Here is a 25756-nt window from a genome sequence, read left to right as displayed (position 1 = left end):
TCTGCTGTTTGACGAAATCATGCTCTGATTGTGGCCTTGGCTTTCCTGTATAACCTTTTTTCTCTTGTCAATCAAGAAACTACTAACACCTGCTCACAAAAGACAATTACAATCTATTACAATGTGGGAATATTTTGTGTTGTTTGATGTAAATGTTTTGTCAAAAGTAACAAATTATCACAATCATGCAGTGCTAAGATCATTACGAAGCAAGAAAAAGACAAAATACAGAAATACAAACATGTACACATAACTAGCCATGATTTCTGACACTATTGCTTAGAGTAATAGTGTTTTCATTTGGCAAAATGTAGGAAACTGTAATAAACTGGGGTAAGCCACTGAATTTTAAGTTAACGAGTAGAATATTACTAACTGATTGCATGTATCAAAACTTTATAGACCTAATCAGTTGACTCTAAACAGCCCTCTGAAATTCTCTCTCAAGCCTCTCAGTTCATAGCCAACTGCCACACCTTGAAAAGAATAAAGAATGAAAAACCTATCTGCATGCATTTATATTCAAAGGTGCTACTCCTTTAAACTGTTTTGGATCAAACTAATTCCCTTTGACTGTGTGTTTATTTTTCAGCAAGGACAATTTGATGGAAACCATCTCATAAGGGCTTCCCTAATTTCATAGTTCCCAATTCCTTCATGGTTTGTGGATGTCAATGGCAAATGGCCTTCACTGTCCCTGGAACAAAATCCCGGAGCAAAATCCTAGAACTCTTCTATATAGCACTCTGAGCATGCCTACTCTAAATAGACTACTGCAGTGCAAGAGGGCAGCTCACCACCACCACCTCAAAGTATGCAGGAGAGCAGAGCTATTTGAATTCATCTTTCAAAGTGCTGCATAGACACAAAAGGCTAAAATGTGGCATGGTGGCTCGGTGGTTAGCACTGCTGCTTCACAGCGCCAGGGACCTGGGTTCGATTCCACCCTCAGGCGACTGTCTGTGTGGAGTTTGCACATTCTCCCTGTGTCTGCGTTGGTTTCCTCCGGGTGCTCCGGTTTCCTCCCACGGTTCAAAGATGTGCAGGCTGGGTGGATTGGCCATGCTAAATTGCCCGTAATGTCAGGGATGTGTAGATTAGGTGGGTCACGGGAATGGGTCTGGGTGGGATGCTCTGAGGTTCAATGTGGACTTGTTGGGCCAAAGGGCCTGTTTCCACACTGTAGGAATTCTATGATGATTCTATGAGTTGCATTCATTACCTTCCAATCTTAAGTGGTAACATGTTAGAAAGTGTACATATACAAGAGGACTTGGGTGTTTATGTTGATAAGTCACTCATGGCTAATATGCCAAATATTTGGTGGCAATGGTCTAGTGGTATTAACACATGACTATTAATTCAAGTTAATGTTCTGGGGACACGGATTTAAATCCTGGCATGGTAGATGGTGGAATTAGAATTCAGTTTAAACAAAAAAAAAACCTGGAATAAGAATTTACTGACGACCTTGAAACACTCAACTGCCTTTTGAAATGGCTTAGTCAGCCACTTTTTTTGTATCAGTAGCTAGAAAGTCTCAATGAAGAAATTAAACCAGATGACCACCCGGCATTGACCTAGGCACCAGGAAAGACAGTGGCAGATACAGCCCTGTCGATCCAGCAAAGACCTCGTTACTGACGTCTGGGGCCTAGTGCCAAAATTGGGAGAGCTGTCTCACAGGCAAGTCAATCCACAGCCTGATACAGTCGTACTCGAGGAATCATACTTTACAATGTCCCAGACACCACCGTCACCATCCCTGGATATGTCCTGTCCCAATGGTAGGACAGACCCGGCAGAGGTGGTGGCACAGTGGCATAGAATTGGTATATAGTTGCCTAGGGAGTCGTCAACATTGACTCTGGACCCCATGATGTCTTACGGCTTCAGGTTTGACATGGGCATGGAAACCTCCTGCTGGTTACCATGTAGCGTCCTCCCATGTTGAACAACACTTGGAGGAAACACTGAAGATGGCAAGGGCAAATATACTGTGTGTGGGGGATTTCAAAATCCATCACCAGGAATGGCTTCACAGCAGCACTGTTGTTCGGGCTGGTCGTGTCCTACAGGACATAGCTGCTAGACTTGGCCTACAGTGGTGGTGAGGGAGTCAGTAAAATTGAAAAATATATTTTACCTAATGCTTAATCTTCCAGCTGTGGAAACATCTGTCCATGACAGTATCAGTAAGAGTGACCACCGCACAGTCCTCATGGTGACAGAATCCCATTTTCACATTGAGCATACTCTCCGTTGTGTTGTGTGACACTATCACCATGCTAAATGCGACAGACTTCAAACGGATTGAGCAGCTAGGCATCCATGAGGTGCTGTGGGCCATCAATAGCAGCATTGTACTCCAGCACAATCTGCTACCCCGTGGCTGGCATATCCTGCACTCAACCATTACCATCAGGCCAGAGGATCAACCCTGGTTCAATGGAGAATGCAGGAGGGTATGCCAGGAGCAGCACAGGCGTACCTAAAAATGAGGTCTCAACCTGGTGAAGCTATCATCAGGACTACTTGTATGCTAGACAGCATAAGCAGCAAGTGATAGACAGAGCTAACTGATTCCACAACCAAAAGATAAGATCAGATCTAAGCTCTGCAGTCCTGCCACATTTGGTCGTAAATGGTAGTGGACAATTACATAACTCTATTGAAGAGGAGGCTGCACAAATATTCCCATCCTCAAGGATGGAAGAATCCATCATATCAGTGCAGAAGGTAAGGCTGAAGTATTTGCAGTAATCTTCAGCCAGAAGTATCAAGTGGATGAACCATCTTGGTCTTCTCCAGTGGTCCCCAGCATCATAGATACCAGCCTTCAGCTAATTCGTTTCTCTCCACATGATTTCAAGAAATGGTTGAAGGCACTGGATAGTGCAAAGGCCCTGACAACATTCTGGCAATAATACTGAAGACTTATACTCCAGAACTTGCGGCATCCCTAGCCAAGCTCTTCCTGTACAGCTATAACACTGTCATCTACCTGACAATGTGGAAATTTCTCCAAGAATATCCTGCACAAAAAAAAACACAGGACAAATCCAACCCAACCAATTACATTTCAATAATTTTAGGGCCTAAACTCTCCCATGTCCCAGCCCCCCCACCCCACACACTAGGCTTGTTACCACATAGCCTGCCGCTACACACCCCCTGTTGTTAGTCACTAACAGTCCCCATTAACAACTACTTACCCTCCCAGCCTGATCGTTAGCAACTCCTTTGTCTATCCAACTGTCTTTCTCTCTCTTTGGGCTCTATCCTATCGTTTACTCCCTACCCCACCCACCTCCCTATTTTCTGCATATAAACTGACATTTTCCCAGCCACCATCAGTTCTGAGGAAGGGTCACCGGACCCGAAACATTAACTGTTTTCTCCTCCACAGATGCTGCCAGACCTGCTGAGCTTTTCCAGCAACTTTTGTTTTTGTTCCAACCAATTACAGTGCCATCATTCTACTTTTGATCATCAGTAAAGTGACGGAAGGTGTCATCAACAATGCTATTTAGACCCCAGCACCTGCTCGTGATAACTTGCTTGCTAATGCCCAGTTTGGGTACTGCCAGGGCCACTCAGTGCCTGACCTCATTACAGTCTTTGTTCAAATATGGACCAAAGAGCTAAATTCCAGAGATGAGGTGAGAATGACAGCTGTTGACATCAAGGCTGCATTTGATAGAGTGTGGCATTGAGGAGCCCTAGCAAAAGTGGAATTAATGTATATCAATGGGCAAATTCACCACTGGTTGGCATCATACCTGGCGCATTGGAAAATGATTGTGGATGTTGAAAGCCTGTGTGTCCTAGGCCCATCCACCTCCAGCTGCTTCATCAATGACCTTCCCTTCGTCATAAGGTCAGACTGCAGATGTTCACTGATGATTGCACGATGTTCAACCCTGTTTGCAATTCCTCAGTTACTGAATCTGTCCATGTTCAAATGCAGCAAGACTGTCCAGGTTTGGGCTGACAAGTGGCACATAACATTTGTCCCACACACGTGCCAGGCCAAAACCATCTCTAATTAGAGTCAATCTAGCACCTGACTGAACATTCAATGGTGTTGCCATCATTGAATTCCCCACTTTCAATGATCTCAGGGTTACGATTGACCAGAAACTCAACTGGACTTTCCGTAGATGGGTAGTGTGGCTACAAGAGCAGGTCAGGGGCTAGGAATGCTGCAGCAAGTGGCTCACTTCCCGACTCCCCACATTCTGTCCGTCATCTACAAGGTGCGTGTTATGAATGTAATGGAATACTCCCCACTTGGTGGGCTGGGTGCAGCTCTACCAACACTCAACACCATCCAGGCCAAAGTAGCCTGCTTGATTTGCACTATTTTCACAAACATCCACTTCCTCCACCACTGATGCTCAGTAGCAGTAGTGTTTACTATCTACAATTTGCAGTGCAGAAATTCACCAAAGATTTGTAGACAGCACCTCCCAAATCCACAATCCCTTCCATCTAGGAGCACAAAGGCAGCAAATACATGAGAATACCATTCCTGCAAGCTCCCCTCCAAGTCACTTGCCATCCTGACTTCCTTCTCTATCACTGGGTTCGAGTCCTGGAATTCCCTTCCTCACAGCTTTGTGGGTTAACTTACAGCACATGGACTGCAGCAGTTCAAGAAGACAGTTCAGTACCACCTTCTCAAAGGCAACTATGGAGAGGTAATAAATGCTGGCCGGCCAGTGATGTCCACGTCCAATAAATGAATAAAAACAATGCAGCAAGCTATTAAGAAGGCTAATACTTAAAAAAGTTAAGGCAGCTAATGGAGTGTTAGCATTTATTGCAAGAACACTTGAGTACAGAAATAGAAAAGTCTTGCTTCAATTATTTAAGAACTTGGATTTACTGTGTGCAGTTTTGGTCTCTTTATCTGAGGAAAGTTATTATATCCTTAGAGGGAATGCAACAAAGGTTCACCAGACTTGGTCCCGGGTGACCAGACTGTCTTTTGAAGACAGATTGGCCAAGTTGGGCCTGTATTCTCTACAGTTGTGAAGAATGGGAAGTGATCTCATTGCAACCCTAAAATACTTAAAGGAATAAGCAGAATAGATGCAGGTAAGGCTTCTTCCCCCTAGTGGGGAGGTCTAAAACCAGGGGGCACAGTTTGAAAATCAAGGAAATGTCACTTTGGTCAGACATGAGGAGAAATAATTTTACTTGGACCTTTGAACCTTTGGAATTCTCTACCACAGAGGGCTGTAGAGGTATGATCTTTGAGTATGCTTAATGCAGATGGATAGATTTCTGATTACCAATGGTGTGCTAAGGCATTAAATTGTTCAAACAGCCATTATCGTATTGAATGGAAGGGGAGGATTAACAGGTTGAATTGCCTATTCGTGTTCCTATGTTTCTATGTAATGGGACCATCCCTGAATCATGGAAGCTTTGGAAATTAAAACCAATGCATCAAAGCCTCATTAGCTATTTCTTTCATGACTCTTGGGTGAAGTTAGTCAGGACCTGAGTACTTGTCAGACCACAGCTCCTACAATTTAAATGCCATCTTACTGATGGTCATGACATTCATGTAATACTTTATTACGTAACTCAGGATGATATTTCAAAGAACTTCACATACATTGAATCACTTTGATTTGTAGTTATTGTTTGGAAACATACTAGCAATTATGCATGCAATGTTAGTCACAAATAATGAGACATGTGATCAATAAACTTCAGTAAATATTGTCCTAGCTGATTTAAGTCTCTCTTCATATGTCAGTCCTGCCATGACAGAAATAAGTATGCCAGTTTGTTTTTAGTGAGGTTTGGTTCTGGAAAGAGTGGTTGCCAGACACTGAGAGAAGTAAGTGTTTTTCATTCTGAGTCATGGTTATGGAGTCTTTTTCTATCTGAACAGTGACAACTGTGTGAGAGGAAATAAAGGACAGTGGACACATAGGCAAATAGGTATTTGTTTAATACTTCTACAAGGTTTTTCAGCCACTCTCTCATTGGAGTGCCTGTCAGTAACATTGCTGAAACCCTGGTAAAGGATATGAACTTGTGACCTTCTGAATTGTGGTGATTGCTGTTGCTGAACCTATAGCTATTACTTGATGTTTTCAGTAGTAGGCATTATCTAAGAGAAAATGGTGTCATGTTTGAGTGGAAATAAGACTTTCTTATATACTTTTTTTTTCTCAGGTGAGTGACTTATCATTCCATGACTCTCTGGCTACATTTATAGCGATTTTAATAGCCAGGCAATGTTTATTATTGGAGGATCTGATCCGTTGTGTGGCAATCCCATCACTCCTTAATGCAGGTAACCATTTATGTTGCCATTTTTGAAAGTGCTAAGATGGGATATTTTGGGTGTGAAATATTGAACTAAAATTCAGTCTATTCACAACATGCATACTTTGATGTAGTTATGAGCGCCAAACCTTAATCCTATCAGTTAACTGAGGAGCCTTTCAGGTATTTTTCTCCATAATCACTGGTTAACAATGGAGGCATCTAACTGGAACAAAATTGTTACCTTCTGCTTTTGAAACTTGAAAATGTTCTAAGCATTTTACTGATTTGATTTTATATTCCTGCATTATTTGCTTTTTCAATCCTCTTCAGAAATCAGAAAGTTTGATAACTGGACGATTCTACAAGCAGGGGAAAATTTTCCATTTTCCAACTTCTAATGGTTTCACAGTGTGGTGTATTCTAGAGTGAATAGTGTTTGACTCATAGCAAAAGAAATGCTCTCTATTTTCTAACATCATTAAACTAACAAAAATGATCACTATTAATGGGTTCTGTGCTATTTTTCTAGTCCTTCCTTTCATCCATCTGTCCTTTGATGCATCCTGCCTTCGTTGTTGTACACATACAAAACAGTGCTAAAATTTACTATGAGAGAAATATCACCATGAGTCTTGTAATGCATGATCGCCAAAAAATATGTATCATGCTGAGAGAGAAAATGGGTACTAAATAAAGTGTGCAAGTGAGAGAGAATGCAGGCAGCACATAAAACAACATGAGAGTTAGGACATGGTTAGAAACTGAGTGAGGAAGGAGAGAGCGAGCAGCAACCAAATAAATTAGCACACAACAGAGAAACACCATATAAAACAGTGTGTTTTAGAGAGCAAGAGACCATGTGAAACAGCACGATAGAGAGAGAAGGGACCACATAAAACAGCATGTGCTGGAGAGAGCAGGCACCACATACAACAGCGTGCATCAGAAGGAACAGATACCACATGAAACAGTAGAAGACAGAGAGCAGACACCATGTAGTGTCTGCTGTCTGTCACGTGCTGTTTTACATGGGCCAGTACATGATGGAGAGAGCAGACACAATATAGAACAGTATGTGACAGAGCAGTATGTAAAACAGTGTGGGTCAGAGAGAGCAAACACTATATGAAACAGCTTGTGACAGAGAGTAGACACTGCATGGACCAATACGTAACACCGCGGACCCATATGTGACAGAGAGCTGACACCATATTAAACAGTGTTAGGAGACAAGAGAAGCAAGTTTAAGTATCCTACATCTCAGGAAAGTCTTCAGTTAAACAGCTGCTGTCAGAGGTGAGTTTCAATTCCACAAATTTTGAAATAGGTAAATTTCTAAACTAGCACAGGGAGATTAAGAATTTCTAGACCAGGAAGGGAAGCTAATTTGTGAGAGGCTGTAGAATTTTTGCTTTCTACTAATGTCCAGTTTATAGTTAAATGTAAAAGTAAAGTTAAAATAAATAGAAGTGACAAGTTAAACTATGTAAAGTAACTCTGGATGAGGTTAAGAAATGGCAGTGTAGCTCTGCCATATAGAGTGCCTGTCGCGTGGCATGTGGGGAGTTGTGGACACTTGTTGCTAGCCAAGCCAGTGCACAGGAAGTGTCAGCCAGCGCATAAGCTCAAGCTGCAGTTTTCACAGTTCGACTACCAGCAAGTCATTGAGATACATCTGTGAGGCTAGATGATAATGTGTTCAGAGAGGTGTTCACGGCACTTTAGGGGCGAGCAGGCACATGGGAAGGAGGTAACCACCAGGCACTCCAAAAGAAATGGGCTGTTTGCGCAAAAGCTCTCAGCAGATCTGCTCAATAACTGATTTTCCATTCTGAGTATTAGTGAGGGTGGTGTATCCTTGGAAGAGTGCAATATGAGTCATGCTCATGGCACCATGGATGGCTCAACCATGCAGGAGGGAAAAAGATTATTGGAAGGGCAGTACCAATAAAGATTCTTTACTTAGGGGAATGGACATGCATTTTTGCAAACTTCAACGTGATTCCTGGATGGTTTGTTGCCTTCCTGATGCAAGAGTCAGGGATGTCACAGAATGGCTGCAGGCATTCTTTATGGGGAAGGATAAACACCTAAGGTTGTGGTCCACTTTGGAACTAATGACATAAGTAGCAAGGAAGATATGTTGCCCTGCAGTTGTAATTTAGAGTTACTTGGCAAATCAGCAAGCAGGATCTCTAAAGTAATAATTTCCGAATTACTTGCAGTGCATCACTCTAGCGAGTCCAAGCATAAGAGGAGAAGGTAGATAAATGGCTGGAAAGATTATGCAGGACGGAGTGTTTTAGATTTTTGGGACACTGGGACTGGCCCTGAGTGAAATGACACATGTACAAACCAGAGTGGTTGCATTTGAGCAGAGCCGCAGCTGAGTTCCTAGTGGGGCATTTTGCTACAGCTGATAAGAAGGGTTTAAACTAACTTGAGGGTATACCAGGGTGCGTGAAATGCTGATAGAAGCAGATAGCAACAAAGTAAGGAATAGTAAGTTAATAGGCAGAATCAGAGTCAGGGAGAAATTAGTGAAGTCTAAATCAGGACTATATTGCATGTATGTAAATACCCCGAGTCTAGTTAAGTGGATCAGTGTGTTAGAGACACCGATTGTCTTGTGGGATCATGGTACTGTGGCAATAATGGAGTCCTGGCTTAAAGAAGGCAGGTCTCTGTGCTGGAAAAGTGTTTAGGGCAGATAGGAAAGGAAAAAATGGCTAGAAAAAAAGAGTGGTGCTTTTGATTAAGGACAGCACTGCAGTAATGAAGAAAGGAAGATGTTTCAAATAGTTAAAAGACAATTGATTTGACTAGAGCTAAAGAAGAGAAGGGTTCAATTACATTGCGCAGTGTAGCCTTTGGTCTATAAACTAGTGGAAAGGAAAAGGGCAACAAATCTGCAAGGAAGTTAGAGAGGTATAAACATCCTAGCCAACATTTCCTTAAGGCTGCATGTATGTACAGCCGCTCAAAGGTTCTGCACCCACGATCTGTGCTAGCCTGCCAATTGCAACATTAACTTCAGATTCCAGAAGGTGATGCTGCGCACAGATCTCAGAGGCCCATTAAACCGGAGACAAAATCAGAAAGATTGCTGATCATAGTGCAGGGACATTACTTGCGTGTATATAGACTAGGATAATTATAGTGTAAAGAGTAATGAAGGTCAGATGTTCCTAGTTTATGTTCAAGAGAGTTTCATAGCACAATAGTTGCGTCCGGCCCAACAAAAAAGGAAGTACTGCTAGATGTGTTTCTGGGGAATGAGGTGTTGGCCAAATAGATCAAGTGACAGTGGTTAAACACTTTGGGGACAACGATCATTTTGTCATAAAATTTTGAATAACAATGGAAGATTACCATGGTCAATCCAGGGTAAGAAAAATCATCTGATGGAGGGCTGATTTCAATGGGATAGTAGTAGAGCTAGGCAGCTTAGAGCCAAAGGTTGATGGGGAAAACAGTAGCTGAACAATTGGCTACCTTCAAACAGGAGCTAAGTTGGGTACAATCACTGTATATATTCCCTCAAAAGGGTAAAGCATGACAAACAAATCCAGGGCTCCTTGAATGACAAAGGAGATAGAGATTGGATTTAAGAAAGAGGTAAATGTGCCTTTGAAAGGTGTCAAGTAATAAATGCAATTGGGAACCAAGCTGAATGCGAAAGGTTCAGAAAGGAGTTGAGAAAACATATATAAGAAGCAAGAGGGATCATGAGAAAAGACTGGCAACGCACATAAAGAGAAATCCCTAAGTCTTCTATCAGTACCACAATAGAAAACAGGTTGTAATAGGAAGAGGACCATTGAAGGATCAAAAAGGGGATTTCAACAGAAAGGCAAAAGGAATATAAGAGGTGTTAAATAAATACTTCGCATCTAACTTTACCAATGAGGCAGTACTTGAGGTTAATAAGGCACTGGGATCAGATGAGATGACCCAAGGATTTTGAAGGAAATAAATGTGTAATGCGGAGGCGTTGGCGATAATTTTTCAACCTTCCCTGGATTCTGGGGAGGTGCTGGAGGACTGGAGAATAGCAAATCTTATGTCCTTGTTCGGAAAGGTTATAACGATAAACCCAGCAATTACACACCAGTTAGATTAACTTTGGTGGGCAGCCTTCTAAAAACAGCAATCCGGAATAGAATTAATAATCATGTGGAAACTTGGAGGTTGATTCAGAAAAGTCATCTTGGGTTTGTTGATGGAAAATCATTTTTACCTAACTTTCTGGAAATTTTGAAGAGGTAGCAAAGAAGATCGATGAAGGCAAAGCTGTTGACACGATGTATATGGACTTCCAAAGGTATTTGATACAGTGCCATATCTCAAACCTGTAGGGGAGGTTATTGGTCATGGAATAAAATGGGCAGTAGTACTGTAGATTCGAAATTGCCTGAGGGATAGGAAACATTTCAGTGGGCATTTTTGGGCTGGAAGAAGGTTTGTATTTGAGTTTCCCAGGGCCAGTCTTGGCACTTTTTTTTTTCTGACATATACCAATGATGTAGATCTAGTGGTTCAAAGTTTTGAAATGGCACAAAACCTGGATGAATTATAAACCATGAAGAGGAAAAGAACATTAACATGTCGGTGGAATGGGCAAATAGGTGACAGCTGAATTTCAGTCGACAGAAGTGTGAGGTGTTGCTTATGACAGGTGCCAAGTAATAAATCTGCTTTTTGTTATTATTTACCAGAAGAGCTTATCTGATTTTACTGATGTCCTTTAGGGAAGGAAGCTACTATCCTTACCTGGTTTGGCCTTTGTGTGACCCCAGACTCTCAATCAGCATTTGACTCTTAACTGTCACTTGGGCAGTTAGGGATGGGCAATAAATGCTGGCTTAGCCAGCAGCGGGCACATCCTGTGAATGAATTTTTTAAAAAAAACCTCCCTTGCCGGACCCCCTCTCAGTCACTTAGATAAAATACAATTGAGAACCAACCTGCATACTGAAAATTCAGAAATGGGAAAACAAATATGAAATGCAAATAGTATGCACAAATTTGGTGCAAAGAACATGGAGAGACAGTATAAAATAAAAGGTACTATTCTAAAGGAGTGCAGGAGCAGAGAGACCTGGGTGTATTTGTGCGTGAGACATTAAAGGCCAAAGCCAGGTAGAGAGAGTTGTAATTAAGTATGCAGTATTCTAGACATTTTCACATAGTGCATTCCACAATATGGCAGTATGGTTGTAACAGGTTCAATTGAGGCATTTAAGAGGGTATTAGATTATTATTTATGCGTTATGAGGAAAAGGCAGGAGATTGGCATTGAGTTAAACTGCTCAAAGAGCCACTGCAAACACAAAGGAGTGAATGCCACCTTCTGGAACAATTCTGAGATACCCTTGATGTATGTTTCATATATAGTTATGATGTTCTTATTGTTGTTCAGTTTTGTTGATGGATATAGTAAAAGCTTGGTTTTGTTATTATCATTGAAGGATAATCGAGAATCTTGAGATATTGTTGTAACTTTGTCCTAAATGTGGAAACTAGGGTAAATGTAATACACAACAACAAAATAAACCTGGTGTTTTAACTTCACCACTGTGTCAGAAACTACTCAAAATGTGCATCCAGTAGAGTTAATAAATTTGTAATAATAACAATTGCCTTGCACCTGAAATGTTAAGCACCGTTCCTTTCTAGTTGTGAACTGAACTTCAGTATGCTTCCAACATTTTTTTCTATTTATCGTTTCAAGAGAATGGACAAGTTGTTATATGGTTGTATGCTTAGAACAGTTGCTGGAGCTTTACTTCTCCCATGCTTGGCTGTTTTACAAAAATTTGAGATCATGAAAGTATTTTTGTTTATATTGCAGCATGCAGTGAGCAAGATTCAGAACCTGGTGCTCGCCTGACGTGCAGAATCCTCCTTCACTTGTTTAGGACACCCCAGTTGAACCCTTGTCATCAGGACAGCAGTAAGTAAAATATATTGCAAGTGCTATCTTTTCACCGGTGTTCAAATGTTGGCTGAAGCTTGGATTGTGTCTTGCCCAAGGGCAAGAGATTGGTAGTTTTCTCTGAATAAGTAAGAAACTAACATCAGTTTCTTCCAACTTTAGTCAAGGTAAACCAACTCAACTGGAAAGTAAACTAAAAGCAATGTACTGCAGATGCGAGAGATCTAAAATAAAAGCAGAAGTGCTGGAGAAACCCAGCAGCTCTGGCAGCATCTGTGGAGAGAGAAGCAGAGTTAATGTTTTGAGTTCACACTTTTTCTGACCTGGAAAGTAGCTCATTGCTTAATCAGATAACTGGTTCAGTCTGGTTCTTGTAGTATTGTAACTCCAAATATTATAAATACAGAGATCTCTGTGCAGCTTGCAAGCAGAGTGGCGATTTCGAGCAAAATGGTATGCTAATTGATGGGGAGAGGAGGAGCTTATTTTTCCCTTTTTCTATTCCTTTTTAATTTCCTTACTTCGCTGTCCAGTATATGGCTTCTACTTCCATGCAGTGGAAGGAGATGATTGGTGAGTAATTGGTAAGCTATTCAATTTGTAATATGTAGTTATAAAGTTAAAAATATGGCAGGGCAGATGAGAGGTGGTCGAATTGCAACTTGGGGTGTGGCAGATAAGGAATATATGTCTGCCAATCAGTCCAAGCAAATGAGACGGTTAGTGCAAGAGTCCACTGGGATGATTGCTTACAAATCAGTTTTTGCTTTGGAGACTGGTGAAGATAATGGTTCCTCAAAAGAGTATGGTCAGAACCAATACACTGACACCTCAGTCACACCTCAAAGAGTCAAGTAGCACAGAAAGAGACCCTTTGGCCCAACTCGTCCATACCAACTAGGTTTCCTAAACTGACTTAGTCCCATTTGCCTGCATTTGGCCTATTTCCGTCTAAACCTTTCTTATCCATTTACCTGTCCAAATATCTTTTAAATGTTATAATTGGACCTGCCTCTACCACTTCCTCTGGCAGCTCCACCCTCTGGGTGAAAAAAGTTGCCCCGGATGTATAGGAGGGGAAGGGCAAGAACGGAAGAGCAGTACCTATAAGGGATTCTTTTGGGAAACTCCAAGATGATATGTTCTCCCTGCTGACACTAGGATTAATGATGAAACAGGCTGCAGGATCTTCACCTGCAGTGATGTAGACAGCCAGAAGTTTGGTCCATATCAGTTTCAGTGATTTAGGTAGGAAGAGGATGAAAGTCTTGAAGGCAAATTTCAAGGAGCTAGGAAAGAGATTGAAAAATGAGATCTCCAAAGTAGCAATCTCAGGATTACTTTGAGGCCCACGTGCTGGCTGAGCATAAGGGAGAAATGAACAGTTGAACATATCAATGGAAAACTGGTGTAGGAGGGAGGGAATCTGATACCTGCAGTGCTGGGACTAGTTCTGGGCTAAATGTACAAGATGGACAGATTGCATCTTGACACTGATGTGATTAACATTATCCCTGGGAGATTTGCTAGATCTATAGGGAATGATTTAAATGAGATTAGTGGGGAGCTCAGATTCATAGGAAGCAAAACTAGTAAAAGGAAATAGAAGATTAGTTGGGTTGGGTCTGAGTAGGATGCTCTTTAGAGGGCCAGTGCAGACTCGATGGACTGATGTGATACTATGATGAATAGATTTAGTGTACTTGTGTTTTCAGAAGGGTTCTGATAACGTCCCATACAATAAGCTAGAAAATGAGATGAGAGCACATGGGATAGGAGAATATATCAGTATAGATTGAGAGTTGGTTAATAGACAAAGTAGAGACTAGGAATAAATAGAGCATTCTCAGGCTAGCACACAAGTCAGGTACTGCAAGGAGTAGTGCTAGGTCCATACCACACTCAATCTGTCAATTAGTTATATGGGGACCAATTGTAATTTTCCAAATTTGCTAATGACACCTAACTGGGTGGGCATGCAAACTGGAAAACATGCAGGAGGTTTTGGACAGGCTAATAGAATAGATTAAAACTTGGCAAATCAAATGTAATATGAATAAATGTGCAGTTGTTCACTTTAGTGGAAAAATCAAAAAGGCAGAATATTTCTTAAATTGAGAGAGGTTGAGAAGTGCTAGTGTCCAAATTTGGATCTAGGTTTTATTGTCTGTGCAGGTGCAGCAAGCAGTTGAAAAGGTAAACCATATGTTTCAGGCATTTCAAAGGAAATTTAAATACAGAAGAGAGTTGTAGTTGAGTCTAGTTGTGTAGAGTCTCAGTAAGACTTCACTTGAAATATTGAGTACAGTTTTGGTCTTGTTATCTAAGGAAAGATATACTTGCCGTAGGAGACATAATCTCAGGATAAGGGAAGGCCATTTAAGACTGAGGTGAGGAAGAATTTTTTCACTCTGGGTAGTGGGTCTTTGGAATTCATTACCAGAGAGCTATGGAAACAATAATTGAGCAAGTTCAAGAAATTACTCTATTTCAGGAGACTAAAGGCATTAAAGAATATGGAGCTATTTCAGGAAAGTGGCATAAGACCATAAGATCTAGATGCAGAATTAGGCCTCTCGGCCCGTTGAGACAGTTTTGTCATTTGCTCATGATTGTTATGTTTCTCAATTTCATTTTCCTGCCTTTTACCTCGTAACTCTTAGATTCTTGATTAGTAAGGGAATCCTCTATCTCTGCTTAAAGTCACTCAATGACTTGGCCTCCACAGCCATCTGCGGCAATCCACAGATTCACTACCCTCTGGCTGAAGAAATTCCTCTTATCACTTCTAATAGGTCGTCCCTTGACTCGGAGACTCTACCCTCGGATCCTGGTCTTTTCTACTAGTGGAATCATCCCTCCCTCCTCCTTCTAAACTCCATTGAGTACAGACCCAGAGTCCTGACGCGCTCGTCACATGGCAAGAACGGCATTGTCAGGATTGTTCTTGTTAAACTCCCCTGGACCCCCTCCAAGGCCAGCACAACCTTCCTTAGATATAGGGTCCAAATTCCAAATCCAGCCTGACCAGAGCCTTATACAGCCTCAAAGTACATCCCTGCTCTTGTATTCTGGCTCCCCAAAATGAATGCTGCGATTGCATTTGACTTCCTAACTGCTAACTTAACCTTAAGAAGATCCTGCTCCAATCCCTTTGTACTTCAGATTTCCAAAGCCTTTTCCCCATTTAGAAAATAGGTCGTGTCCTCTTCTGACCAAAATGCATAACCTCACACTTTCCCATAATTGGTATTCCATCTCCCACTTCTTTACTCACTTCTCCTAGCCTGTCAAAGTGCTTCTGCAGCCTCCCTGGTTCCTGAACACCGCTGTCCCTGCACCCATCTTTGTGTTGTCTGGAAACTTAGCAACAATGCCCTCAGCTTGTTTGCCCAGGCTATTAGTGTATAACACAAATAGTTGTCATCCCAACACTGACACCTGCATCACTCTGCTAGTCACTGGCTGCAATCCTGAGAAAGCCGTATTAACCCCACTCTCTGCCAGTCAGCTAATCCTCTGTACATGCCAGTACTTTACCCCTAACACCATGGGCTCTTATCTTATTTCACAGCCTCCTGTGTGGCACCTTGTCAAAGGCCTTTTGGAAATCCAAATAGACACAGTCAATGGCTCTCCTTTGCCTAATTGCTCATTAGCTCCTCAAATTCTAACAGACTTACCAGGCATTACCTTCCCTTGATGAGGTAATGCTGCCTCAACCCTGTTTTACGTACAGTGATCATGTATCGTCTTCCTCCATGTTCATAAAAACTTGGAGGAGGAAGCACGGAAGGTGGTAAGGGTGCAAAATGTACTCTGTGTGGAAGATTTCAATGTCCACCGCCAAGAGTGGCTCAACAGTGGGCACTTCTGATTGGGCTGGTTGACTCCTAAAGGACATAGTTGCTAGACTAGATCTGCAGCAGGTGGTGAGGGAGCCAACAAAATGGAGAAAAAAAAAAATGCGACGTCATATTTACCAATATTTCGGCTGCAGATGCATCTGTCCACACCAGTATCAGTCAGAGTGACCACCACGCAGTCCTTGTGGAGACAAAGTCCCACCTTCAATTCGAGAACACCCTCTATTGCATTATATGTCCCATGCTTGATGGGGCAGACTTCGAATAAATCTAGCAACTCAAGACTGGATATCTACGATATGCTGTGGGCTATCAACAGCAGCAGAATTGTACTCCAACAGAAACTACAACGTCATGGTCCAATATAACCCCATTCAGCCATTACCATCAAGCCAGGAGATCAACACTGGTTCAATGGAGAATGCAGGAGGACATGCAAGGAGCAGTGTCAGGCATACCTAAAAATGAGCTGTCAACATGGTGAAGCTACCAAATAGGACTACTTTGCATCGGTGTTCACCCAGCAAAAGGATAGTGAGATTTGTGCGAAGCATGCTAATATGCTAGGGCATTTTGAGACCAAGAAAGAAGTGGCATTAGGTGGATAAGAACCCAGGGCCCCATGGTATCTACCCCAGGTTATTGAGACAGGCAAGAGAGGAGATTGCTGGGGCCTTGACCAAGATCTTTGTATCCTCACTAGCCACTGGAGAGGTCCCAGAAGACTGGTGAGTAGCTAATGTTGTTCCTGTGTTCAAGAAGGGAAACAGGGATGGTCCAGGAAACTATAGACCGGTGAGTCTGTCATCAGTGGTTAGGATGCTGTTGGAGAGAATTCTTGGGGATCGGATTTACACAAATTTGGAAAAGCATGGCCTAATTAGGGACAGCCAGTGTGGCTTTGTGCAGGGCAGGTCATGGCTTACTGAATTAATTGAATTTTTCGAGGAGGTGACAAAGGCGATCAATGAGAGTAGAGCAGTTGATGTTGTTTACATGGACTTTAGTAAGGCATTCGACAAGTTCCTTCATGGTAGGCTCATGCAGAAGATTAAAATGCATGGGATCCACAGTGACTTGATTGCATGGATTCAGAATTGGCTTACCCATAGAAGACAGAAAGTGGGGTTGGAAGGATGTTTTTCAGGCTGGACATCAATGACTAGTGGTGTTCCGCAGGGATCCATACTGGGACCTCTGCTGGTTGTGATGTATATAAATGACTTGGATGAAAATGTAGATGGGTGGATTAGTAAGTTTGCAGAGGATACAAAGATTAGTAGAGTTGTGGGTAGTGTAGAAGGTTGTCAAAGCTTACAATGGGGTATAGATCAGTTGCAGATATGGGCAGAGAAATAGTAGATGGCGTTTATTTCCAGGTAAGGGTGAGCTGCTGCATTTTGGAAGATCAAATGTTGAAAGGATACAGTTAACGGAGGATTCTGAACAAGAATTGATGTACAGAAGGATCATGGGGTTCAAGTCCATAGCTCCCTGAAAGTGACCACGCAATTAGATAGGATATGGCATGCTTTCCTTTTTTGGTCGGGGAATTGAGTACAAAAGTCAGTCTCACGTTGCAGCTTTATAAGACTTTGGTTAGGCAACACTTAGAGTACTGTTATCACTTCTGGTTACCATATTACAGGAAGGATGTGGGAGCCTTTGCGGAAAAAGTTTGCCAGGATGCTGTCTGGATTAGAGGATATGAGAGCTGTATGGAAAGGCGGAGGCTGAAAGGAGACTTCATAGAAGTCTATAAAATTGAGATGCATAGATAAGGTTGCCAGTCAAAATCTTTTTCCAAGAGTTGAAATGTCTAATATTGGGAGGCATGCATTTGAGGTTTGAGGGGAAAAGTTCAAAGGAGACTGGAGGGGCAAGTTTTTTACGCAGAGTGGTAGGAATCTGGAAGGCACTGCTGGGGTGGTGGTGGAGGCAGATACAATGGGGGCGTTTAAGGAACTTTTAGATAAGCACATGAATATGCAAGGAATGGAGGGATATGGACCAAGGACGTGCAGAAGGGATTAACTTCATTTGGCGTCATATTCTGCACAACATTATGGGCTGAAGGGCCCGTTCCTGTGCTGTACATTTCTATGTTCTATGACTACATGCATGCCAAACAGCATAAGCAGAAAGTGATAGACAAAGCTAAGCAATCTCTCAATCAACAGATCAGACCTAAGCTCTGCAGTCCTGCTACATCCAGTCATAAATAATGGTGGATAGTTACACAGTTTGCTGGACGAAGAGGCTGTAAAAGTATCCCCCATCTTTGATGATGGAAGAGCCCAACACATCAGTGCAAAAAATGAGTCTGAAGTATCATGCAGCAATCTTCAGCCAAAAGTAGATGATCCCTCTTGGCTTCCTCCATGTGTCCCTGCCATTACAGATATCAATCTTCAGCCAATTCAGTTCACTCCACATGATATTTAGAAAGGATTGGATGCACTGGATACTGAAAAGGCTCAGGGCCCTGACAACATGCTGGCAATGGTACTGAAGACATGTGCTCCAAAACTTGCTGCACCCCCAGATAAGCTCTTCCAACACAGTTACAACGCTGGCAACTACCCAATTGTGGAAAATTGCCCAGATATGTCCTGTGCATACAAAGCAGGACAAATCCAACTTGACAATTACCACCCCATCAAGCTACTCTCAATTATCAGTAATGTGATGTAAGTTTTCATTAACAGTGCTATCTAGCAGCACCTGCTTAACATAACCTGCTCACTGATGCCTAATTTTGGGTTCAGCCAAGGCTACTCAGCTACTGACTTCAGTACAGCTTTGATTCAAACATACACAAAAGAGCCAAATTGCAGAGGTGAGGTGAAAGTGACAGCCTTTGACACCAAAACCACGTTTGATTGAGTGTTGCGACAAGAACCCCGAGCAAAAGGAGAATGAATGGGAATTGGAGGCAAAGTCTTCGCTGGTTGGAGTCATACCTGGTACATAGGAACATAGTTATGATTGTCTCAGCTCCAGGACACCTCTGCAGGAGTTCCTCAGGATAGTGTCCTAAGCTCAATCATCTTCAGCTGCTTCATCAATGACCTTTCCATCATCCTAAGTCAAAAGTGGGGATGTTTCCCAATGATTACGCAACGTTCAACACCATTTGCAACTCCTCAAATTACTGAAGCAGTTCAAGTTAAATGCAGCACGATTTGGATAATCTCTAGGCTTGGCTTGACAAGTGGCAAGTAACATTCATCCCACACAAATGCCAGGCAATGATCATCTCAGATAAGAGACAATGTAACCGCTGCCCTCGACATTCAATGGTGTTACTATCACTGAATCCCCTCCTATCAACATCTTGAGGGTTAACGTTGACCGGGAACTCAACTGAATTTGCCACAATACAGTGGTTACAAGAGAACGTCAGAGGCTAGGAATACTGAAGTGAGTAACGGACCTCCTGACTCTCCAAAGCCTGTCCACCGTCTACAAGGCACAAATCAGGAGTGTAATGGAATGCACTTGCCTGATGGATGCAGTTCCAATAACACTCAAAAAGCTTGACAGCATCCAGGTCAAAGTGGCCCACTTGATTGGCACCATATCCAGAAGTGTCCACTCCCTCCACCAGCGACATTCAGTAGCGGCAGTGTGTACTATCTACAAGAAATCTGCAGAAATCCAGCAAAGATTCTTAGACCGTGCCATCTAAACCCACAGTCACTTCCATCCAGGAGGACAAGGGCAATAGATACATGTGAATACTAACACCTGCTGGTTCCCCTCCCAGCACACACCATCCTGACTTGGAAATATATACCATTTCTTCACTGTCACTGGGTTAAGATCCTGGAATTCCCTTACTGAGGACATTGTGAGTCTACGTACAGATTGTAGACTGCTGTAATTCAGGAAGGCAGCTCACCACCTTCTCGAGGACAGCTCGGGTCAGACAATAAATGTTGGCCAGCCATGACATACGTGTCCGACAAGTGAAGTAAAAATAAAATTTCCAAGTACTCCACAATCTCATCCTTAATAATAGGCACTTAAATCTTATCAACAAACAAGATCAGGCTAACTGGCATATAATTTAGTTTCATATTGTCTCCCTCCCTTCCTTCTTAAATAGTGTGTTACATTAGCCATTTTCCTGGACTTTAGAACCCTTCCAGACTCATGATTCTTGAAAGATTACCACGAATGCATCCACAATCTTGTTAGCTATCTCTTTAAGAACTCTGGGGTGTACTCCATCCAGTCTGGGTGAATTATCCACCTTTAGACCTTTCAGCTTCCCATCTCCTCAGTGAAAGGTCCCTACACTCACTCCTGCCCCTGACTCTTTTGAAGTTCTGATATGCTACTGGTATCTTCCACTGTGAAGACTGATGCAAAATACCTATTCAGTTCTTCCGCCATTTCTTTGTTCCCCGTTACTATTTCTCCAGCCTCATTTTTCAATGATCCGATGTCCACTCTCTTATATATCTTAAAAAAACTCTTGGAGTCTTTTTTTATTTTACTAGCTCGGAAGCTGTCATATTTTGTCTTCTCCACCAAGTTGGTTTTCTCATTGTCCCCACTGATTGTCACCACATTGTACGCATTCTTTTTTGCTCTTGTGCAGTCCCCAAGTTCCCTTGTCAGTCGCAGTTTCCTCGTGCTCCACTTAGTATATTTCTTGTGATGATTTTTAGAAACTCCTGCCATTGCTGCTTGCCTGTCTTAGCTGCTAGGCTTTCCCTCCAATGTACTCTGTCCAGTTCTCCCTCGTGTTTGGTATTGTAATGCCATTACATCTGATTCCAGCTTCTCCCTCTCAAATTGCTGGGTGAATTCTGGTCACTGAACCTAGTGGTTTCTTCACCTTCAGCTCCATAATCAATATGTGTCTTGTTAGACATCACCAAATTCAGAATTGCTGGTTTCCTCGTAGACTGTACCACGAGCTGCTCCAAAAATCCATCCCTGTAGACATTTCACGCATTGCTTTACTTGGGATGCCCTATCAAGCTGATGTTCCCAGTCCACTATTGAAGCTCCCATGATTATTGTAATAGGGCCTTTCTATCTCCTGATTTATTTTTTGCTCCAGATATGACTACTGCTTGGAGGCCTGTACATAATTCCCATCAGGGTCTTTTCCCTTTGCTGTTCCTCAGCTCCATCCACATGGATTCTACACCTTTTGACCCATATCACTTGTTGCTAGCGATTAAATTTCATGTCTTACTACCAAAACAGCCCTGCCCCCTCTGTTCTTTAGATTAGACATTTGATTGTTTAGCTTCCAGGGCTGATCCAGTTGCAGCCATATCTCTCTGATGCCCACAACATTTTGTGGCATTGAGGGGATGATTGGCCCTATCTAGAATTAGAGTAGGCTTATTGTCTGAATGGCTTACGTCTGTTTTTATGTTCCCATGAGTTTTCCTCTGAAAACAGAGGCTATGTCAACTTTTTTTTCCATCAAGATTGTTCAAAAAATCTCTTGTATATTTATTTTGTGGCATGTATAATACTGGTAGATAGCTAAAGGAGACCATGAATGCTTGGAAGTGGTGTCCTTTTTTTTGATGTAAACAACTTGATCTAGGTGGCTTTTTTTAATAGCATCTTCAGCATTATCTTTTAACTTCTACAAAATTGACACTTATTTCTAAGAGGACTCTTTCATGGGGGTTCTTTTATAAAATATTGAATTGACGTTTCTAATTTTAATGGTCTGTAGACAATACCAGTTAATCCCATGCTTTCCATTTGTTACTAAACTGGCAGAGTTGTCAGTGACTGGTCAATGCACAGTTACTGTTGACCGAGATTCTGCATTAGATTGGGCTGTTAGTGGCAAATTAGCCTGGTATATACAATCTTTCTCTGTTCACATATAGACAGGCCTTGAGGTTTAACAGTAATTATAACATGGTAGCACTTTGTGTTTGGTTTGAAAGGGCGAAGTGTGGATCTATGTCTACTGTGTTAAACTTCAAGTTCTGATAAAGTTTAAAAGTCGGAGCTGACCAAAGAGAGCTAGGAAATTAGTGTAAACGATAGGACAGCAGAGCTTCTTCAAAGAAATATTTAATGTCTCTCAACAGAAGTTCTTTGAATTATTTGTGGCTAAATAAGGAAGTTAAGAATTATATGAAAATAACAGAAACATAGTTAGAAAATTGGTCAGATTTCAGGAACTAGCAAGAGGAAGACAAAGTATGAGGAAAAGCTAGCTTGTATCATTAAAAAGGAAGGTAATAAGAGTCTGTACAAATGTTTAAGTGGGAAATGAGTACCTAGAGTATGTATTGGTCCTTTAAAGAGTGAGTCTGGGTAATTGACAAATGGGAAACAAGGAAATGACAGAACAGATGTTCTGTCTTTGTCTTTTTATATTAGAAGACTTGTAAAACTTCCAAAAGATACTTGAAAACCAAGAAGTGAAAGAGTGAAATAAACATATAACAGTCATCAGAATTTTCAGGGTAAACTATTAGAGTTAAAGATTGACAGTCCCCTGGACCAGATAGTCTGCATTTTAATACCTTAAACAGAGAGATTGCAGAGATGGTTGAGACATTGATTATCATATTCCAAATTCCTATTATTTTTCTAGCTCGCAGCGAGTTGTGAAATAGCAAACATTAAACCTTTTCCAAGAAAGGACAGAAAGACAGAGCAGCAAATGATATGCCAATGAGCTCAATGTCAGTCATAGGCAAATTGCTAGAATCCATTATTAAGGCGTTATAGCAGAGTACTTAGAAAATCATGATGTGATTAGGCAGAGTCACCATGACTTAAAGAAGATAAATCTTGTTTAAGTAATTAACATTTTTCTGAGAAAACATGTAGTACACTTGGAATTCCAAAAGGCATTTGATAAACTGTCTTATTGAAGGTTACAATGCGAGATGAGAGCTCATTGTGTAGGAGGTGTACTATATTCGTTGTTCCCTATGTTTTCTGCTCTACCTTGGGGGTACAAAATGCAGATTGGGTGGTCATTTTGAAGATCCTATGTTCTGTCTGCAAAAAAGTGATTCAGAACTTCCAGCTGCCTGTCACTTCAACATACCATCATGTTCCCTGACCAGCGTTTCTGTCTTGGGCTTACTGCAGTGCTTCAGTGAGGCTCAGCACAAGCTGGAAGAACGGCATTTCATTTCTATTTTGGGGAAGCCTTCACGACTCAATATTGGGTTGAATAATTTTAGAATTTAAGCATCTTCTATGTCTTTTACCCACCTCCACATCCCATGACCTGACATGACATTGGCTGTTTTCAGCACTGCCAACTCTTTTTTTTGCCGCCATATGGTCTCCATTATCAGCTTTTATTTGTCCCTGGCATACTATCATCTATTCCTTTGTCTGAGTAACTATTGTGCTCTCTCTCGCGCGCTCTCTCTCTGGGCTCCATCTTTGCTTTTCTGCTCACTCCCTGCCTCGCCTCTCGTCTTCAGGATGTATACCACCTTTTCTTAGCTACGATCAGTCTGAAGAAGGGTCACTGGATTCGAAATGTTAGCTCTGCTTTCTCTCTGCAAATGCTGCCAGACCTGAGTTTCTCCAGCAATGTTGCAAATAGGAAGCACAGACCAGGGATGAATAGGTTTTTTTTCAGGTTGACAAGCTGGAACCAGTGGCGTGTCACAAAAATCAGTGCTATGGCCTCAACTATTTGCAATCTATATTATTGGCTGAATGGAGAGAATACATGGTACTAAATTTGCCAGTGACACCAGGATAGGTAGGAAATATGTTGAGGGGTCTGACAGTCTGCAAAGGGATATAGATAGGTTAAATGAATGATGAAAAAAGTTGACAGATGGAGTATAATTTGAGAAAGTGTAAACTTGTCCTCTTTAGCAGGAAGAACAGAAAGGCAGTGTACGGTTTAAATGGAAATAGTTGACAGTACTGTATGGTTTGAGTGATCTGGATGTCCTGGTAAATGAATCACTTAAGGTTAGTCTTCAGGTAGAGAAATTCACAGGAAGGCAAGTAAAACATTTGGGTTTAATGCAAAGAGGATGAAATAAAGAAGTAGGGCAGAGTAATCTTACTGCAGCTATACAAAGTCTTGGTGAGACTGGGTTGCTGTGTACAGTTTAGATCTCGTGATTTGGAAGAAAAAATGCCTTAGATACAGTTTCGAAAAGGATTAATGAACTGGTTCCTGGGATGAGGAGCTTGCCTTGAACAGGTGGAGCAAATACAGTATCCACTGAAGTTTAGAAGAATGAGAGATGATCTTAATAAAACATTTCCAAGATCTTGAGAGGACCTCCAAGATGGAGATTTTTTTTCTCACAGGGTAGGCTAGAATTAGGGCACACAGTCTTAATTTAAGGCAGAAGGGTGGAGAATATTTTTTGAGGATTATTAGTCTAGCATTTTCTTCTCCAGAAAGCAGTGAAGGCTGAGACGTAGGGTGGTGCAGCGGCTCAGTGGTTAGCACTGTCACCTCAAAGCACCAGGGGTGCAGGTTCAATTCCACCCTCTGGCAACTGTCTGTTTGGAATGGGGTGAGAGGAGTGGGTCTGGGTGGGATGCCCTTCGGAGGGTTTGTGTGGACTGAATGGGCCGAATAGCCTCCTTCCACACCGTAGGCAGTGTGTGATTCTATGATTGAATTTATTGAAGACTGAGTAAGTTAGATTTTTTAAACAGACAAGGAAATTAAGGGTTATATGGTGCAGACAGCAAAGTGGTGTTGAGATCACAACTAGATCGGTCATGATCTTATTGAATGAGAGAATAGACATGAAAGGTCGAATGACTTAATCCACCTAGTCCTTTGTTCCTCTATTGCTGCATCATTCATTATTGATTGCTGCAACATTTATGACTAAAACCTCTTACTGTCCAGTTTAAGAAGAGCATGACAGAGTGTGTGTGAGAGTGAGAAAGATGATGTCCGTAGTTAAAAGACTTTTGCTAATTGTTGGCACTGTTGATAATCATTTGTTTCCTCTGATAGAGCATTTTTGTTTCAGATAAACCGACAGTTGGGATTCGTTCATCCTGTGACAGACATTTGTTGGCAGCATCACAGAACAGCATTGTGGTTGGAGCAGTTTTTGCTGTTCTGAAAGCTATTTTTATGTTGGGTAAGTGCCGTCAATGTTGACTGCTGATTCCTGTTGGATGATGGGACCTCGTTTTTGTTTGGGATGCTTGTTTTGACTCAACATTTATCCCATTTTCTTTCCCTTTGGTGGTCTGATGCTATGGTATGCCCCAGATTGAACTCTGATTTGAATGCAATATTTCTTGATGTCATTTATATCGACGGATGTTTGCAGGTAAAGGGACGACTGGAAAATGGGAAGCCTTCAAAAATGAGATAACGAGAGTCCAGGAACAACGTGTTCCTGTTTGGGTGAAGGGCAAGGCTGGTAGGTACAGGGAATGCTGGATGACTAGAGAAATTGAGGTCAAGATAAAGAAGGAAGCATACGTAAGGTATAGACAGCAGGGATCGAGTGAATCACTAGAAGAGTACAAAGGCAGTAGGAGTATACGTAAGAGGGAAATCAGGAGGACAGAATGGGAAAATGTGATAACCTTGGCAAATAGGGTTAAGGAAAATCTAAAGGGATTTTATAAATACATGAGGGATAAATGGGTAACTAGGGAGAGAATAGGGCCCCTTAAAGATCAGCAGGACCACCTC

At 41.8% G+C, this 25756-nt stretch overlaps 1 protein-coding gene across 3 annotated transcripts in view; it reads left to right on the top strand.

The window, feature by feature from the left end:
- med12 (mediator complex subunit 12) overlaps positions 1-25756 on the top strand; it is a 194248-nt gene that overhangs the window by 87923 nt on the left and 80569 nt on the right. For all 3 annotated transcript variants that reach the window (XM_020530169.2, XM_048605066.1, XM_048605065.1), the window contains 3 exons: positions 6199-6319; positions 12149-12250; positions 25077-25190. In XM_020530169.2, coding sequence (XP_020385758.1) covers positions 6199-6319; positions 12149-12250; positions 25077-25190 — 337 coding nt within the window. The remainder of the gene's footprint in view (positions 1-6198; positions 6320-12148; positions 12251-25076; positions 25191-25756) is intronic.

This window comes from Rhincodon typus, chromosome 14 (genome assembly GCF_021869965.1).
Source record: "Rhincodon typus isolate 14 chromosome 14, sRhiTyp1.1, whole genome shotgun sequence".
Classification (NCBI taxonomy): Eukaryota; Metazoa; Chordata; class Chondrichthyes; order Orectolobiformes; family Rhincodontidae; genus Rhincodon; species Rhincodon typus.
Note: the sequence above shows the minus strand (reverse complement) of the source record. Positions and strands in the feature narration are given on the sequence as shown.